Raw genomic sequence first — 19,971 nt, 5'->3', positions numbered from 1 at the left:
AATTCCTTATCCACCGAGTGGTCCATCCATCAAACCCATGCCTCTCTAGTTTAGAGAGAAGAATGTCGTGCGGGACAGTGTCAAAAGCTTTGCACAAGTCCAGGTAGATGATATCCATTGGTCGACCCTTGTCCACCGATGCTGTCACCCCATCATAAAAGGCCACCAAGTTGGTCAGGCACGATCTGCCTTTGGTGAAGCCATGTTGGCTGTCACACACCACCTCCTTGCTCTCCATGTGCCTTAGCATGGTTCCCAGGAGAATCTGCTCCATGACCTTGCCAGGCACAGAGGTGAGGCTGACCGGCCTGTAATTGCCCGGGTCCTCCTTGTTCTCCTTTTTAAATATGGGGGTTATGTTCCCTCTCTTCCAGTCATTGGGGACCTCGCCAGACCGCCACGACTTCTCAAATACAATGGCCAGTGGCTTGGCAACTTCATCCGCCAGTTCCTTCAGGACCCGCGGATGGATCTCATCAGGTCCCATGGACTTGTGCACCTTCAAGTTCCTCAGATGTTCTCGAACCTGCTCTTCAAGTACAGTGGGCGGTGGTTCATCCTCACAGTCCCTGCTAGTTCTTTCCACAGCTTGGGCGGTAAGACAAGAGGCTTTATCAGTGAAAACTGAGGCAAAAAAGTCATTGAGTACCTCAGCCTTCTCTATGTCCCGGGTAACCAGAGCACCAGTATCCTTCCGGAGGGGGCCTACGTTCTCCTTGGACTTCCTTTTGTCCCCTACATACCTATAGAAGTTTTTCTTATTGCTTTTTATATCCCTTGCCAAATTTAATTCCTTCAGGGCTTTAGCCTTCCTCACCTGATCCCTGGTCACTCGTACAGCTTCTCTGTATTCCTCCCAGGCTATCTGTCTCCGCTTCCACCCTCTATAGGCTAACCTCTTCATTTTCAGTTGGTCCAGGAGCTCCTTGCTCATCCACGCGGGCTTCCTGGTCTTTTTGCCCGACTTGTTCTTCATCGGGATGCACCTCTGCTGAGCTTGGAGGAGGTGCTCCTTGAATGTGGACCAACTTTCCTGGGCCCCTCGTCCCTCCAGGGCCGCCTCCCACGGCACTTTGCCCATCAGGTCCTTGAAGAGGCCAAAGTCCGCCTTCTTGAAGTCTAGGGCACAGAGCTTGCTGTATAGTTTCCTTGCTGCCCCGTGGATCTTGAACTCCACCGTGTCGTGGTCACTGCAGCCAAGGCTATCCTTAAGTTTCACATTGCCCACCAGTCCCTCCCTGTTGGTGAGCACACGGTCGAGCATGGCACCCCTCCTTGTCGGCTCCTCTATCACCTGCAGGAGGAAGTTGTCATCCACGCATTCCAGGAACCTCCTGGACTGCCTGTGCCCTGCCGTATTGTCTCTCCAACAGATGTCAGGGTGGTTGAAGTCCCCCATGAGGACCAGGGCTTGTGATCGCGAGGCTGCTCCTATCTGTCTATAAAGCACCTCATCTGCTCTGTCCTCCTGGCCAGGAGGTCTTCTCAAATTAGGATTTGCTGTAAAGCATTGTGAAGGAGTTGTTTTAAAAGGAGTGGATAACCTCAGTGTCACCGACACTCTTTGCAGCAATGTCTACAGCTAAGACAACATGTTGAGGATGATCACAGAGAGAGACTGCATTTCTCAGGACCAGAGACTCACATCTCGTGGTGAGGGCAAAGGATCCTAGTGCTAACACAGCACCTCCTTTAGAAGAAGGCAGGCAGCACCTTTCCACCTCGCACCATTACTTACTTTGATAATGGGCCTTCACTTCCCTGAAATCCTGTCAATACATAGGGATGATTCAACAACTGGGAATCAAAGATTATATCACCGTAACCTGAGAGCATGCTCTGTGCCAAACAGCACCGTGCTGGGGGAAGCACGTGCAGCTGAGGCCCTTAGAGACACCATTTTTAAGGGGAATCCATTTTCAACATTCATTTTAAGGCAAAACGTGTAGAGGGAACACAACAAGCCAGTCATCACCTCTCACTGTTGTGGAGCTGAGGGAGCTGATCCTTAATTTATCTTTTTTTTTCTTTCAATCGCTCAACACTTAAAAATTAACTCCTTTCCTCTTGCTAGTAATACTCATTTTCTGCATCTACTCTCATGGGCCATAGAGCCAGATAAGACAAAAGGACCAAATGACTGTCCTTTGCCCAAACGAACCTGTGCTACAAAATAGCTATACCGATATTATATAAATAATACTTCCTAGTCTCTCCTACCTGTGCCTGAAGGCATTTCCTCATACCTCCTTGGAAAACTCCATACCATTTAAGAACACCCCTGCTCTCCCAGTCTTCTGCTTCATGCCTTTCTCTCTCACTCATTCTGATGCTATTGCAGCTGCCCGTGGCACACGATGCTAAAGAAGCGATATTAGCTTGTGGCTACGTGGCTACGTAGCTTCAAAACTTTCTTTTTCTTGTGCAGCAGCCTTTTACCCTTGCAGGGCCAATTCAAAACCCCTTGAAATCAACACAGCAACTCCTCCCGACTTTGGCAAGCTTTGGCACACAGCCCAAATCCCCAGACTTGCCAGTGTTTCATGGAAATTTTTACTTTTTCACTTAATTGATCAGAACCTGGTGTGATTCTTCCAGTACTTTAGCACTGACTGTTCTAGAATAGCTTTTTCTATTCCAATTACCATTCTCCCTCTCATGTTTCATTCTAAATAGTTTCAGCTACTTAATATATAGAATTGTTCAGGCATAAATGTAAGAAACACTATTTAAAAAAGTAACAGAAAGACAAGACAAATCAATTCATTGCAAAGTGAGATACTTGCCAGGAAATTTCCGGTAGCACTCGGTATGTTTAGCATTTACAAAATTTAAAAAGCAAACCACAAATCTAAGCAGTATTATTTTGAAAGTTTTCACTTTTCATCTAATCCACCAGCTTCTGCTGAATATTTTATTGCCATACTGCAACATATTTATAATTCGTCTCATCATTTCTTCAGATTTGTTAAGGAAAGGAATTGTTAGACCTGTACAATCCTCTGCAAAGTCTTCTGTGAACACAAATGTTTTCTGGTCATATTAGTAAATGCTAAAATTGTTGACTTCAAAAATGTTTATTTAGAATTGTCACGATCACTTAACAAATGGAAAACGGGTCTAAAAAGCCATGCAGTTTATTCATTGCTCTTTCTGAAATGAATTCCTCAACACTGGGAAGAGAAAAAGCATTTTCCTGTGGTTAAAGAAAGTCCAAATTGCACGTTTGAAATCTCTTCTAATAAAAAGAGCAAAGAAATAAGCGGATTATCTCTTTAAACATAGTATAGGAAGGCTGGAGGCCCCAGAGACATTTTCCATAGCCTCTGTCTCTGATGCATAGCAACATTATCTTCAACTAGAGAGGGTCCTATGACCCTGGAGCTCAATTTTAATTTGATCTTCCTCTTTAAAGAGGTTTCTTTGATTCCTCTCAAGTTATGCTACATATTCTTATTTTGGGTTGGTTTTGTTTGGTTGTTATTTTGTTGTTGTTTTTTAGTCTGAGATAAAACAGCCTCAGCTTTTTGATCCCCTGGTTTGATCGTGTTATACGGATATTTAACATAACCTCTTCTCTATCAGAACTAGAATATACATCAGCACAAATAGTAGGTAAGTTCCAGCTGACAGGAGAGAGAAGAGCTTGGATAGAAAATTCACCTCTAGGGCCTCCCTCCTCCCTCCAGTCGCTCTAATTTTCAGAACTGGTCTACCTGGTGAAATAACGTGTGGGGGTAAAAGAGTGTTATACTCGTGTTGGGAAATACTGACCAGCTGAAACAAAAGCAAACCTATTGGTTTTGGTAGCGCAGAGGTACCATGCCTGCTCCCACAGAGGCTCAAAATCCCACACGGTAACGTACATCCATTGCCAAGAAGAACAGGAAATCAGGGAGCTCGGCTTCAACTTCTCTGGGCTGGAACCTGGCCCCAGACTTGCTTGGCTTAGCCCCAGCAAGGGAGTTTCCTTGAGTTCCCACCTCCTTGTTCCTCTCCCTTGTTCTGGAAAGGGCACTGCCACTGAGACATAGTGCCAGGCAGGGATATTTTCTGTTTTCCTTTTCTCCATCTTTATCTCTGTCCGTGCATCCAGTCCTCACAGTATACTGCTGAAGGGAAAGCATTTACTCAGAGGCACTGATTTGAGTCGGCTGAGTATGGTCACAGCAGGCAGCTGTGACTACTTGATGGGATTAGCAGATTATGAGAAAGCATGTTTCACCGTGGGGTTCCTGAGAAAGGAAGAACGGGCAGGTGGATGCTTGGATCTCAGTTAAACTATGCAGGAAGGCCTGATGGCCATGTCAGGAAAGCCATAGGCACAGGATCAGATGGACTGCTGCAGGTCAGGATTGGAAGATCAAGCCAGCAAGCAGGGAGGTCTCTGGATTGTTCTATCATTTACAGAGCATTGAGATTTGAGTACTTCAGCCAGGCCAGGTGAAAGAAACCCACACAGATCCCATCTGCACCATTTCTAAGATACGAGTGAGTGCTTGATAAAAGTAGCTTTTCTTTTGCGTCAAAAGGCTTTGCTGCAAAATAGCTTTGCTGCACCAATGCAGACTGAGCCCGGCGGTATTTGAACAGATGCATTCTGTTGTTAATGAAGGGCAGTTTAGAAGGAGCCAGAAGTTCACAGGTCCCTCGTGGTTGTGCCCCAAAGTCGCTGTGGATCTCTGCAGAGAACTAGAGATGTAAAAGAGTAGTTCTGCCGTACAGAAAGATGTCTGGTCCACATAGGGTCAGATTTTCCCTGCTAGATGTTCTCATACAATGTATCAGAGGATTCTTCTAGAGTTGCTTGCTTCTTAGGAGTCTGCAGAATGATGAAAAGGAGAAGTAAGAAATGGAGGAAAATTAATCAAAAGAAGATTAATTAATTCTTAATAAGCAGACACTGACGTTTGTTCTGTTAGAAACGACTACAAGTGATCCGCTGAAACGGAAGCCACTACAGTGAGAAATGTTGCTCCACCAGAGACGAACGTGACTAATCCAGCCCAAGGGATAAAGATGCCTCCTTTACTTGTCACTCTTCCCCAAAAAAGCTGTCAGACAGGGAGGGGAGGGAAAATTGGACTTGGTAGAAAAATAAATCACTTCGGATTCTGTGAAGGAGGAATTCCCTGACCTCCTCAATCCTGTTTCTTCAACAGTTGAGTCTGTTCCTCACAGGCGTTCCCTGTGCAGACAAGGCGCTGACAGACCGATATTTTAAGCGCAGTGTGGCACAGGCCCGCTGTAAGCAAGGTTACACAGCAAGCAGCTGAAATGCCACCGGGTGAATGAAGCCCTACCTACACTAGCATTTTCTCTGTTGCCACCACCAAGGGGAAACGTTTTACAGAAGTGCTGAGCACAGGCACCTCCGAAGCATACGGCATTAACCCCTTGCTACCCAAGCTGGCAGACAGTCCAGCGCGACAGCATGCGAATACTCTTGTTTCAGGGGCTCTCTGCCCCGTTTCCCCTTACGGCTCCTCCTCTATGAGCAGCATCCCACAGTAACAGCTGTCCTGGACCCTCTGCAGCAGAGTCTCAGCCACCGTTCAGCAATCCTGGCTCCCACTCACAGACCAAACCCACTGGCCCACAAGTCTCACTTTTAGGGAAAACACCCTGTTACCTTGTGGCACAGCCAGCTGGAGGACAAGCGTCCCAGGCAGTCACAGCCCAGGATGACTGAGAGGGAAGCTGATTAAGATGCTTGCAAAAGTAGGGGAAAGCGCAGTCAAATTCTCCTGCGCAGAGATAACGAGGCCCTGCAGCTCATACTTCCCTTCTTTCTGACTGGCACAAGAACTGAGGACACTCAGTGGTATCTGCTCTTGGTGAGAGAGCTCATCCCATCCCCTCTCTTTGCTTTCTTCTCCTTTACTTCTCCCATCTCTGCTTCGACCTTTACCCCACCCTGGCTGAGGCTACCAGCACCTGACTCACTCGCAGACAGTGCTCCTTTGCTCTTGCGTTGTTGCTTTGCTCCTGTTCCATTTTACAGACCCTCTACTTCGCAAAGCAGCGGTTGAGTGCTGTGGGCCACATACAAGTGATTCAGCACAGCCCAGACAGCTCCATAGTAGGGAGAAAACCCCACATATACCACACCTCATCATCCAGACTGAATCATTTCAAAGGGAGCAGCTGATAAAGGTATATGGAAGAATAAACAGGACAGAGAAGAGGGATAAGGACCTACTGTTTTCCCTATCCAAAAAATTCAAAATGCAGCAAGAATACAAAACCAGGAATGCTGTCTTCTCCCCCAGTGCATATGATGCAGTGGGGTATAAGACAGCCTATATTAAATAATCCATCTTTCTCCTCAATAATCAGATATCTGCCACTGCCTTTGCTGCCACCAACCACTGTGGTGCCACAGCAGTCACCACAGGAGGCCAGTGGCCTTGGAACCAGACCACATGGCAAGTAGCTCTGATACAGAAGAGGCCACTTGATTTTAGACCACCTTTTCCTAAGAGGTGTGAGTTGAGAAAATGCCTCAAACACTAAAAAATACTGTCCTTCATGAAACAGAGGGATGGTGCCAACTGAAGCTGGCACCATGCTCCACACTGCAGTCAGTCAACTTGGGGAACTCTGCCCGACAGGACATCAGTGGGAGGAAGCAGGAGATCTTTTTCAGAAATGTTTTCCAGCGTTAGAAAAGTGAATCTATTTTTTTAAGCAGATAACAGGTCTGGAAGGGAAAAAAACAACGAAGTTCTGAGGACAGGAAGATATTCCCTAGGGAGTGCAAAGAGATGCAAGTTTTGTCCCTATGAAACAGCTGATGCCTGCCAAAGGCAGGGTAGAAGGTTGTGTGGGCTTCTGATCTGCTTCATGTGGCCCTCACCAATGATCTGCACCTGCATATTCTGAGTTGCAGCTACCTTCACTATGAGTGAATTTAGTTCTGTATCTCTAACTCGTAACTCCTAGCCCTGCAAGAAAATCCAAGCCCAAAACATACCCACACTGCCTTTTCCTGAGCCCCAGAGCTGACAGAGACTATATCAGCCCAGCCTCTCTTCAGAACATCTTAGCTTCCGCTACCATGAAAAGACTCTCAGGTGCTTAATACCGATGAGAGCAAAGCTGTGTCTAGGATCTGCCCCGGTGCACAGATTCCTCTACCCAGGAGGACTTCTCAGCTGCCTAAATAAACTGGAAAGGGAAACAACAGGGGCCAGCATGTGGGAAACTCTCCATGAATGTTTGTCCCATTCAGAGGGAGCAGCAACACCAAACCCCTCAATGCCTTTCAGGGTATGTCATACAGCAAAGCATCTGCATGAAACCAGGACCGCCAGAACTGGTAGCACTGCAGGAGCAAGGGTTCTGCCGGAAGAGGGAAGATAGGCTACATGTGCAGCCCAGCTGGCAAGTGGATGCCACGTCCTGTTTTCCCCTTTTGGAGGACTGTTAAGTGGGGAAAGAGCAGACACGCTTACTGCCTGCTAGGGTCATGGCAACTCGGTGGGTTTTCTTTCCCGATGTGCCCAGTGCATAATGGAACTCTCCAAGAACAGGGCCCCAGCCCTTACCTTCCCCGGAGGACTCTTTCTGGGTGACAGGTTGTTTGTGTTGTCCTCGAGGACAGAATAGACATCAACTTGCTGCACATCCAGGCACTGCACAGGGAAGAGAGAAGAGAGTAGAGGTCAAATAAATTACTTAGGTTTAAGACAACTAATTGCCCACTGTGTTGTTTCCCATCTTGTACTTGAGATTATTGAGGAACCCCTGCCATCTCCAAAATTTTGAAGTTCCTGACCTGAACTTGGGCAAACAGAAAATCCTTTTCCCCCTGAAATCTCTACAGTGCAGCTGCATCATCTTCCTTTTTTCAGGCTCAGAGACAGGCTTGGATGTTACCTACCCCGTGTAAGTCAGTGGAGAAGAATGCCAATGCCCCTGCATCCCTCCACTCCAAATTGTCCCAGAATGTAGAATAAAGACCCCTCTGCCCATGAAAGGATTTTGTGCACCACGGGGACCACAGGTAATGGGCAGCGCTTTGCATCACCCAGGTCTGTTTAGGTGCCTGACACACACAGTCTCTTGCTCATGGTTATTCTGGGCACACAAAGGTGAGAAGAGGGGTGAGGCTGAAGGTCCTGAAGCAGAGGGGCTTTTAAAAATGGGAAACCCTACATCAGGCATGATTTTTATCTATTGTTCTTTTTTCTTTTTTTTTCCAAGGCAGAACTCTCCTTTCTTCTTAGTAAGCAAAGAATAATAATACAAAAAAAAAATCAATACACTCCCAGGTCCTCAAACATATCCATGGTCCCACACAGCTACAGAAACACACACACGCCCTATGTGCATATGCACCCGATGCACCCGCTGATCCCTCAGGTAATCGTTGTCACAGGAGATGCATGTCAGTTTGAGTGATGTTCCAGATCTGCCTGAAGGATCAAACATAACAATCAGGAGGACTTTTCCATGTGTGTTTCAAGGATGACAGCAGGTTGCCAAGGTGGCTGTTTCTCTGGCAACAGGAAGATGGGAGGAGCTCCGGCCGCAGGAGGGGCAGATGGTACCAGTGGAGAGGCTGCAAAGGGAGCAAGAAGCCCTGCGACACAGCGAGGAGGATGACCAAAACATGGGGGCTTGATTCCAGGGCTGCCAATCACCTGAACTCTCATCATTTCATCCAGAGTTGCAAATGCTCAGCATCTGTCGGGACCGTGGCCAGCAGGATGGTGGTTTGAACAGGACCAGATGATAGAAGAGCAGCATTTGGGAGCAGGGCTTGGAAGAGGCAGACACTCAGACAGGAGAGGGCCACAATGAACGGAGCACTGCTTGGATCTCTCATTCCCACTTTTCCTCTGGGAACAGTCAAATTATTTCACCTGTCTGCTTCCCACTCCCAACAACTCGCTTGCCCACAAAGACATTCCCAGCTATTCACGTGTGCACATGCACACACAGACAATCCCATTTCCCCGTCCTCATTTTCAGTTCTCTTTGTGATACTCACAGTGAGGACCTCGTCCCAAATGCTGCACTCCCAGCAGCTTGGCTCCGTGTCCCCTTGGCAGGATAGGCAGTCTCTTTCACTGCTCTAGTCTGAAGCCACTCATGAGCAAGAAGGGTCCTTTTGGTGTTTAATCTCCAAAAAAGATTCCTTCCCTCTGCAAGCCCTCTTCCCATGGAGGCTGTTGACAATGCTGATCCTTTGCTGGCCAGTTGGAAAGCTGGTGTCTCCAACTGCCACTTGCAAATTAATTACTTTTACTTGGTCACCGACCACCTGCTACTGTCACAGTGGAGGCACACAGGCCTCTCTCCTCCCCGCTGGCAGATGCTTTCCTGTCTCCCTCGCACTGGGAAAAGCTCCCGTGCTCTGGAACCCGCCTGCACTGCAGGAGTTCTGTTTGCTGCTCAAAAAAGCTTGTTTGAAGTGTAAAGCGGATGAAGCGAGTCCCTCGGATTGTTATTTTCAAGCTGCTCATTAACTAGGCAGCTAAGCTGGAAGACAGAGAAAAATACAGGTTTGGGTCTGGGCAGCACAGTGAGGTAGAGCTGCTCCGGGGCTTCAGGAAGACAAAGAGGTCAAGGAACACCTGGCAGTGTAGTAGGAACAAAGTGGGTGCCCAGCTGCCTTGGGGCTTTTTGCTACCCCTGCTTTCCACTGTGTACACCCACTCTCAGGGACCACGAGGTAAACGGTGGCACCTGGAAGAGTCAGTGAGGAAGGCACTTGCTCCTAGAGATGTTCAGCAGGATGGCTTTGCAGAGTGGGCTAGGACCCTTCCCACGCCAGAGGTGAGCCTTGCTGCCATGTAAGATAACACAGAGCTTTTAATGAGCTGCACCAGCCAGTTCCAAGCCCTTACTTTGATGTCCAGTGCTGCCTCCTGTTCATCCCGCTTCCAGCTCCAGGCCTGCAAGGACACTGTGGTTTCCTGACCCAACTCTTTTCTGGACTCTGACTTCTTGCGTTTCCTCACAGATCACATATCTGGCATGTGCAGGCCTCCTGTTCCATCCACCAGTTTCTGACCTCCTTCTTTATCTCATCATTTAGAGCTACTTCTCACTTGTCCTTCCCTTTTCCTTGCCTTGGCTTACCCCAATGCTGATGACAGATTTCAGCCCTCCCCATGAATTAAGCGCTATTTAACACTGCCGAGTGTCAAATTTAACACCAATTTAACACCATCAGATTTTCACAACGCACCTTGTCTCAAAGGCAGTTTGCAGGGCTGGGTTTACACCATGCAGAGTCCCAACAAAATTTAGCAGCAGCACACCAGAGTCATCTTTCAAAGGAAATGAGGTTTGTCAACTATCCCATGCCCTCACCTGTCCTGAGGGTCCATTGTCCACGGTAAGGTAACCTCCAGCGGGTGGGCTGGTACCCCCCCAGCACACAGGAGATGGTCCGAGGCTGCTTGCAGCTCTGCCAAAGAGGGCTGAGCCACCTGCCTGGCACACCGGGCTGGCTGAGAGCCCCGCACAGCTGGCGTGTGCTGAACGGGCTTCGGGGCATGGCCAGCTGGGCCAGGTCCACAGGGTTCTTGCAAGCGTGGGGGCCCAGCTCCCGGCACTGCCTGTGCCTACGGCTGGCTCTGCTGGCTCGCTGCATTAGCCTTAGTGGGGCCTCCTGAACAGAACAACATGATGAAACATGTAATTAAGATGGAGCTAAGGATGCATGACGAGGCCGACTGAGCGAGAAATGGATTTGATTTTTTTTTTGTCTCCTTGCAGAAATCATCCACTTCAGCAGGAAACTACCCATTCAGATTTTTATAAGCCCGAATTAAAAAGAAATTACTTGATATAAATGAAAAGGTTTATAACCTGCAACCTCCTTTACTCAGAGCATTGCTTTTTTCCCCACAATAAACATATCACATCCAATATATAGTGCTTTCTTTTAAACCTCTACTTCAAAAATGAAAGGGCCACAAGACGGTGTCCCCCAACCTGCAAAGCAAGAATGAGAAGGCCCATCCTGTTTTTCATACCTACCCCCTATCATGTCTCCTGCCTCTTTGGCAGAGCTTTGCTTCTCTCTGTAGTACATTCTCCAGAGCTTCGTTTTGTTTAGCTTAAATGATTAATGCAGCAGAGCTTACAGGTTCTCCTTGGAGAGACTTTTCCAGCCCTTACAGACCTCACAGTCAGAAAGGTTTTCTAATATTCAGGCAACATCCTTCTCCACTCACTTTCATCCTATTCCTCCTCGTTTGTCCCACAGATCATGGGGGGAAAAAAAAACCCTTTCCTCCTTAGTGGAGCAGCCCCTCCTATCCTCCTATGGGAGTAAAGGGGGGAAAAGGAATCCATTTTAAATGGAGCTGGACGGGTTGTAAACAGGATTAGGGGTCATGGTTACTTGAGGTAGCTGAGGTCTGGGCCTGACATTTCAGGAGAGCCACTCCAATCCTATTACCCATGACGCTGACACTACTGGGCTCAGGGAGTGGGAGCAGTCAGCATTCCCCAGTTTGGGAAATGGAAAAAGGAGATCCTATGCAATGAAAAGGAAAATGTTCCAAAAGAGAGACTCCCTTCACTTTCTCCCTGTCCTTTTCCCCTTGAGAGCTAGTCAGCTTGCTCAGAACTGCAGTGGTCCATGAGACTGACACTGGTGAAGGTGTCACAGCAGCAGCTCAAAACAGCTGGGGTTGTTGTGGGGAGCACTTCTCTCTGCTCCTTGCCTGGGCCATCCTTCTCCAGCTGGGGAGGGCATGTCCTTGAGACACTCTAGAGTAAAAAGTGGGGCTGAGATCCCCTCTTCCTTCCTGACTTCTGGAGACCCTTCTACCTCTATCACCAGAACCCTCTCTGGCCCCAGCCTTGCTGCTCCCTGCTGCTGCACCACTGGCAGAGGGAAGGTTGCTGCCCAGCAGGGCGTGGTGCAAGGCTTTGGCACTGGGGAGGCCACGGAGTGGGACCAGGATGGAGACATGTGACATGTGCAGTCCTCAGAGGAGCTAAACAGGGCAGAGCACAGGAGCAAAGTCACCAGTACCAGGCTGGTAGCATAGAATCATAGAATGGTTAGGGTTGGAAGGGACCTCAAAGATCATCTAGTGCCAACCCCCCTGCCATGGGCAGGGACACCCTCCACTACACCAGGTTGCCCAAAGCCTCATCCAACCCGGCCTTGAACACTTCCAGGGATGGGGCATCTACGACTTCTCTGGGAAACCTGTTCCACTGCCTCACCACCCTCAGAGTGAAAAATTTCTTCCTTAAATCTAATCTAAATTTGCCCTCTTTCAGTTTAAAGCCATTGCCCCTTGTCCTATCACTACACGCCCTTGTAAAAAGTCCCTCTCCAGCTTTCCTGTAGGTCCCCTCTAAATACTGAAAGGCTGCAATAAGATTGTCCCGGAGCCTTCTCTTCTCCAGGCTGAACAGACACAACTCTCTCAGCTTGTCTTCTTAGCAGAGGTGTTCCAGCCCCTGGATCATCTTCGTGGCCCTCCTCTGGACCCGCTCCAGCAGCTCCATGTACTTCTTGTGTTGGGGACTCCCGAGTTGGATGCAGTATTCCAGGTGGGGTCTCAGGAGAGCAGAGTAGAGGGGCAGAATCACCTCCCTCAACTGCTGGCCACGCTTCTTTTGATGCAGCCCAGGATACGATTTGCTTTCTGGGCTGCCAGTGCACATTTCCGGCTCATGTTGAGCTTCTCATCCATCAGCACTCCCAAGGCCTTTTCCTCAGGGCTGCTCTCAATCCATTCTCCGTCCAGCCTATACTTATGCTTGGGATTGCCCTGACCCATAGGACCAGTGCCTATGCAGGTGTTGCTTACGTTTCACATCATGATACTGGCATTGTCTGTACCATGGTAGAGCAGGGTAAGGAAGGGTTGTACCATGATGCAGACAGAAAGGATGGAGGGTGCTTCTGGTACTCACATCATAGACAGGAGGCGGTGGTGGTGGGCTGGCTGAAGGAGGTGGCGTTTCCACTTTCTGCCTCAGGATATTTAGCTGGTTCTTTCTGGGGCACAACACCTGCTGAGGACAAGACACCAAATGACACATTTGGAGAAAATCCCAATGAGATGAAGTGAACACTAATGTCACGTGAAAGCCAGGTGCTCGCACATCCCCTGAGTGCTTCCGCAGCAAAGAGTGCTGGCGCTGTCTGCATATTGTGGACTAGTCCCTTTCCTCATCACAGGGTAAAATGGAGGAGTCTGATGACTTACACTGGAGCAGCAGAAAGGAGAACTAGGCTCTGTGCGTACATAGAAATCACTTCCACCACTACAACCTAGCTGGACAGAGGGTGTAAGTACTTAACAGCACACAACAGTGCTGTGGGACAGGGAGTAAAGCAGGGCCCTGTTCAAAGTGTGAGTGGGAATTTCAGAGAGGCAAAATGCATTGACTTTTGTCAGGATTTGGCTGGGAAGCTTTTGTTAATACGCAGAGTCTAGAGAAGAGCACCAGACGACCATTAATGATGACACATAGTCAGTGATACACTAATGTGCAAGTCCAGCATGGAGTTGAAGGACGAAGGTCTCTTCCTCTGAAACATTTCTTGCATCAGATGAGTTTTCCTTGAACATGCTCCATTCATGCACAGATAAGGGCCATCCTGCTCAGCAAGCAAGAGAGGAGGCAGAAAAGGCAGCAGGCTTTGCTAAGTATCTCTGTTCTAATTCGGAAAGAAGTGGGATGATTATATTCACATCACATGAAAACGATGAACTGCTTTCCAGTCCATTAGTAACTAAGGAGGATGCTAAATAGCTTCTCTTAAAGATAAACATTTTTAAACCAGCAGGTCTGAGCAAGCTGTGGTGAGAAATATGGCTGTGTTCTGCAGGAGGGCAAATGTAATGACTGCACGATCTCTTCAGGCCCCAAGGAGCGCCCACAGGTCTGAGACTTGCTGACCCACCTCAAAATCTAGAGATGCCAATCGGCAAGTCGTGACAATGCCTCCCTCCTCATCCCCATGGAGACATTGTCTAGGCAAGCAGAGATGGGGGCCTGTCTCCAGCCTAGTCACTCTGTTTCTTACACTCCTTTCCTCTCTATCAGGCTGCCTGCAAGGTAAGTCTCACGAGATTAGCAGGTCTGCCAACCGCTGCCATTCTGTTTTCAGCCTCATGATCTCTGACTGTGTGTGCTGAAGCCTGATGCTCCTTGGAGTCATAGGACTGTACCAGCGGCACAGCCTTCACATGACAATGCATGCAGAGAGCCTGCGCTCATGATGGCAGAGAGCAGGTTGAAAAAGTAAATACAGGGGATACTCTACCTAGAAAACAACAATCCTCAAATTACATTCTGAAAGACATAATTTTTTTTAAGCCAGCCTTAAGATCTCTGGAAGAACACAGACGATGCTCTTTTGAACGCCTGAGGGTGGCAGTACTAGGAGCAGTAGATTTTCCCCAAACAACAGGGATTCCAGTATCGCAACTTCAGAGCTTTTTTCCACAGGGCCTCTGTCTCACCCAGATCTTCATCCAGATCTTTCAGCCCTACTTTTGGCTTTTCTTCTGCTGCTCTCTACATTCTTTCTTCCCCACTCCTGGTTTCCCCTTTGCCCTCAGCTACTCATCCCAGCTTCCACTTCCTTACCCAGCTGGTCCCAAACTGTGCCACTGGTCTGCTCACCTCAGGGGCCCTGTCAATCCAGTCTTAACACCCTCCTCCAAGCTCCAGTGCTTCCTTGTTCCGGATTCCAGCCCGTTTCCCTCCTGAGAAACTTCTTCCAGACTCACAGAATCACTGCCGTTAGAAGGTGCCTCTGGAGATTATCTAGTCCAATCCCGCCTCTGCTCAAAGCATAGTAAACTAAAACAGGTTGCTCCTCCGGTCCTCGTCTCTCTGTCTCTCTCTTGTTTTCCAGTTAGTTGAGACTTCCACACAGGCTTCCTTGGGATCCTTGTCCTGACTTTCTCCTCTCACTCTGTTTTCTCTGGCAAACGTGCCCAAGGCTCTGGTCCCCTTCACTTCCACACTGCAGATTGTTTTCTTCTATGGTGCCTGAGCCATTGCTCAGGAACACAGTTGCACGATCTCCTTGCAATCAGGTTGTGCCCTTGCACTGGAGTAGCCCCTATCTTGAAAGAGGATTAGAAACATGGAAAGTCCTCCCTTCCTCCCGCTACCAGGGCTGCAACAGATTTGCTCGGGTGCGCAGGACGTTACCTGTCTGACTGGCACCGTGTGGAAAGGCAGCCGTGCAGGGGCTCCTTTAGACAACTGAGCTGCTGAATTGACAAGAGCCAGGACTGAGCATGCACAAACTGCAATTTTCCAAAGACCCATCACAAGGCTACATCTCCTTGAATATTCTCATGGCCAGCACACCGCTAGGGTGATTTCTTGCCCTGTGTCAGATCCTTGCTCTAAAGCAGAGCATGCCGGAGTCAAAATGATTACCAGAATTTCTATAATGGGCAAATCAATGACTTGTTTTGTCTTTCCTGTGATCTTTTTTCTCAGCAAGACTGAAATTAAAAAAAAAAACAGAAAATAAACTTGAGGCAGGCATCCAGCATGGAAAATTTCAGCATGGGGACTTCCAATCCAGCCAAGTTAGAAGCAAATGAAATAAATTCCTAGAATGGGTCATGTCAGGCATTGGTTTTTATTTGGTTATAACTTGCCTTTCTTTTCCACAGAAGCAGAGCTGTTGCGGTGATGCTCAATGCAGTAAGAATAACAGTAAGGGCAATGAGGATTTCCCACCCATAAGAGGTCTCTACGTACCCTGTACCTGTTAGAAAGAAGGCAAAAGATTCAGTGTGAGTGGCAGTTACAATCCAGCTGCATTTTTAACCCTGGAAAGAGCCTTGAGAGAGCTAAAACACAGAAGCAGTGCGGAATATGGTGGCACACGTACGCACACCCTTCAAAACCTAGTCTGACTGAAGAGAGAGCAGGGTGCAGCTGAAAAATCACGCAGAAGAGATAGGATATAAGCAGCTGCACTTCATGTAGATTAGAGGGAGGTAACATAACTATGAGAGCCAAGAAAGGTGGTAGTTAGAGGCTGGCAAAGGTCTTTAGTGATAAGGGCAGAAAGACAGATGGTGGAAAGCCCAGAGGCCACACAAACTAGCAGGGTAGGTACTGCAGGCGTCCTCTGACCAGTGTAGCAAAGCTCTTTCGTCACGGCTCTTTGCATTCACACTTTCTAAGAGTTTTTTTCATATCCAGCATTCAGTAATGCAAATCCAGCCAGTCAGCAGCATGTATGTCCTTATCACTTTTCTGTAACATTCCTCTTATCTTGGCATGAAGCTCTCCCTTGCTTTCCAGTCTGCGCATTAACGGAACAATCAGCCCCTTGTACCACATGGCAAAGGGGGAGGGATGACAGTGAGCCCCTAACAGTGAGCACCTAACCTGTATGTCCAACTATGGCGAGCACCCAAGCCACTGACCTTTTGTTCAACCATCTCTGTCATGCTGCTAAAGGCCAAACCGCACTGTCTCCTGAACACTGATACCTAAAAGCACCCTCTGACCCAGTGCCCAGGCACCCTGGTTAGACCCTGACTTTAAGCCTGCTGTTCCCAGGAGGCTGTGGCAGGTCAGATATAAATTACTGCATCTTCATGTCCCTGTCTGTGCACTGGGAACAGTAGCACAGGTCACCTGTGCAAAGCACGTTCAACTCTGATGGCATTAAGTATTGGGCATAAAGTCTTGTTCCCACCTGACTTTATAACATGTTTGGGTAGAGGAAAAGAAGGGCAAAGATCATCTTTTCATAGCCTGATCCAGCTGATTTTTAGCCACCTGCCCTTCCTTTCTGGTTGTTCACTTACCTCTAGCAAGGACAAACACTCCCTTTCCCATTTTCTGGACATCATTCCATTTGACCTCGCAGTAGTACGTGCCAGTAGAAGAGGGGTTTTCAAGTTGCGTGATTCTGTGGTTGTAAGATATGGTAGCAGTCTTATTCTCTTCTCCAGAAGGGATGGCTATGTTTTCCGACCTACTATAGATGGATGTTTTCTGGCCCAGTGAATTAATCCAGTAATAGAAGATAGAAAATTTGGTGTATTTCGGCATGTAAGGGAAGATGACTTTACAAGGGATGGATATTCCTTCCTTGAGCAGTGCAACCTGGATTGGAGGTTTCTGCTGTACATCGACATTTCCCCCTGTAAGGGTAATAATTGTTAGCAGTCACCTAAGATCTCTTTAAGTCAGGAGAGGACTGCTGCCCCAAAGATACAACCACACGGTGAAAACAGCCGTATGTTAGGAAGCGCGCCTGTAGCATGCAGTGTTGGCCCTTGTCAGAAATTGAGTGATTCAGAGCACGTGCCCTGTGTGATCTGCCACATCTCTTAGGTAATTGCTGTGTGATTTGCAATAGCCTGTTGCATTCACAGGCTTCCCCTTTTCCCTTGTGAGCTCCTCTGCACAACACCATCACGCAGAAAGACAGGAAACGAAGCAGGAAGTGAACTGATTTGGCAGTGGTGTGAGACTATATTTACAGCGGATGAATAGAAAGCAATTTTCCAAGACAAATGCTAGCTGGGCATCTCCTGAGACTCCTGAGTTACAAACCTCTGCTTGGGTGTCTACATCTGCCCACGTGATGACTCTGTGCCAGTGAAGGTGCTGTTCACAAGCAGGTGTTGTCAGTGGCACCGTGTATTTCTGAAGCACGAGTGAGGAAGGAAATTGCATATCCTGCACAGGGGCCAGCACCGGGGCCACGAGAAATGAGGCACAGCTTAATCTCTCCAAACTTTTGTGGCTGTAAATGGGCAGCAAAGTGCAAGACTCGATGCTAGACACGGAAACTATCTGCAGAAGACTGCAGATCTTAAGTATCATTACGTGACAGTATCTTAGAGAGATGAGAGATCACGTCCTTCATGTGCTTCCTCCTTACACAGACAGGGCTGTTGAAACTGATCTATCACTGCAATTCAGTAGACAATGATGTCAGGAGTTACAAGAGAGGATGAATAAGCACAGATGGGCAACCATACCATGGTTCACTCCCTGTTTTGTTTAATAAAAAATAAAAAAAAGCTAAGAGTAAGCCACGGGCTAGTAAGGAGCCTGGGGTACAGGACATCTTTGGCTTCCCAGTCAAACCCAGGTTTGACTGGGAACATCAGGCAGTCTCTGGATCCATTTGTTTGGCAACTGACATAACACCACAAATACAGCAACTTAGGAGGAGGCCCGTGCAAACCGTTGTTGTCTTTAAAAAAGGGAACTGGAAACTTACACACAAGTCTTCTCACAAAATGAAGGATTCTTTCGGAGACATGAAAATAGAAAAGGAAAAAAAAAAAGTAGGGAGGGAAAGTAGGGGATGGGCAGGCTTCTCCATTCATGCTTTTGATGGGATTCCCTGGGGTTCTGCATCTATGAACAGGCTCATAACAAGGCATTAAAGCCGTCCCAGAGCACAGCCAGGCTTGATCTCCTGTCATCGTGCACTAACGTCGCATCGCAGCAGCAGCATCACCTCTGCACAGCACGACTCGGCATCGGAAAAGGCAGCTCAGACTCAGCACTGCTGAATGCTGAGCACTGAGGAAGCGTTGTGGGGGGCAAAAACAGAGCAGAGGCATAGCCACCGTCCAGAAAGGACTGTTAGAAAGTAACATCTGTTAAGGAAAATATTCTACAGATGATATAGCCAAGGACAATAGCCTGAGAGTAAGGATGAGCTTAGGTTACATCACTAGAAAAAGGCTCGTAGCTGTAAAAGTAGCTGAGATACAGTACAGTCCTCAGGGACACACTCATTCGTTGTGAGCGCCCAGTCCTGGGTACACTAGATACAATATTATGGAAAGAAGGCAACAGAAAATCCTGCAGATACTGTGGGAGTGATAACCCAAGCGGTCTCTTCTGGGGCTCATTTTCTAAAATCATTCATCATTCATCATCCTTCTCCTCATCTCTACCCAGCAGAACACACATGAATATAGTTTCTATACAAGAGATGGCTAGGCAGTGCTGTAACAAAACAGAAGAGAGATCCATCTTCTTACAGCATCCCAGGAGCCATTAGCTTGAGAAGAACATGCCAGGGAAAAAGCCAAACCGTTTTATTTAGGTTATCTAACCCTTCTCCCACGTTCTCCCTTTCTTGAGGATTCTCTCTCTCAGCTTTGAAATGCTTAAAAGACAGAAATAGCAGCAGCGTGCAAATTCCTAGAGGGGATCTCTGGAAATTAGCAAAAGATAGCAGCTGGAAATGCTCTAATATGAACAAACATGAGAGTAAACAAAAGGAATGGAAAAACGTTTTTTTTACCTCTACACTGAAGCAACCAAAGAAACAGGAAGATGACTTTTAGATCAGAGGCCATGATGGGGGTCAAAGGCTGTAAGAAAGCAACCAGACATGAAGATCCAAGAGGCAAAAGAAATGGGGGTTTGCCAGGTGTTTCCACGCTCGGGCAGCTGGTTGATCCCTTCCCGTTTGCGAAGGAATGGGAGGGATGGACACACACTGCTTTTGGCAAGCTGTTCCTGGCAGATGCAGGCTCTTCTGCTTTTTGGTCAGACTCCTCCCCGCAGTGGGGTTCATTTCTCTGTACTATTGCGATGGTGTTACACCCACCAGCGGATGTCCAAAGATGAGACCGTAAGCTCTTGGATGCAGAGAGCTTTGTCTCCCAATGACCGTAAAATTTCACATGCGTTTAAAGCAAACTTTGTCACCTTCCACAGTGACCGAAGCCCCACATTGGAATATGGAAAAATGTGCTTTGACTGATGTAGATCAGCGCCATTTGAGGTGAATGCGGTCAAATTGAGTGACGGACTCAACCGACTCTGGAGCAATGGACAAGCTTGAAAGTGGCACTGTGGGTGGACACTCTGGAGGGAAGGGATGCCATCCAGAGGGACCTTGACAGGCTGGAGAGGTGGGCCTGTCAGAACCTCATGAAGTTCAACAAGGCCAAGTGCAAGGTCCTGCACATGGATTGGGGCAATCCCAAGCACGAGTACAGGCTGGACGGA

The 19,971-nt window shown here is 47.9% G+C and overlaps 1 protein-coding gene across 1 annotated transcript; it reads right to left on the bottom strand.

The window, feature by feature from the left end:
* Nucleotides 1-3,089: 3,089 nt before the first annotated feature.
* NFAM1 (NFAT activating protein with ITAM motif 1) lies at nt 3,090-19,340 on the bottom strand. Its single transcript, XM_009978277.2, has 6 exons — nt 19,259-19,340; nt 16,788-17,126; nt 15,621-15,730; nt 12,901-12,999; nt 7,551-7,637; nt 3,090-4,822 (listed from the first exon to the last, which is right to left on the bottom strand). Exons 1-6 carry the CDS (start codon nt 19,311-19,313, stop codon nt 4,763-4,765), a joined length of 750 nt encoding a protein of 249 aa, XP_009976579.1. The 5' UTR covers nt 19,314-19,340; the 3' UTR covers nt 3,090-4,762.
* Between the last annotated feature and the right edge of the window lie 631 nt (nt 19,341-19,971).

The sequence above is a fragment of the Tauraco erythrolophus genome, chromosome 4, assembly GCF_009769465.1.
Source record: "Tauraco erythrolophus isolate bTauEry1 chromosome 4, bTauEry1.pri, whole genome shotgun sequence".
Lineage (NCBI taxonomy): Eukaryota > Metazoa > Chordata > Aves > Musophagiformes > Musophagidae > Tauraco > Tauraco erythrolophus.
The sequence above is the reverse complement of the archived record's forward strand: the minus strand, read 5'-3'. Positions and strand labels throughout refer to the sequence as shown.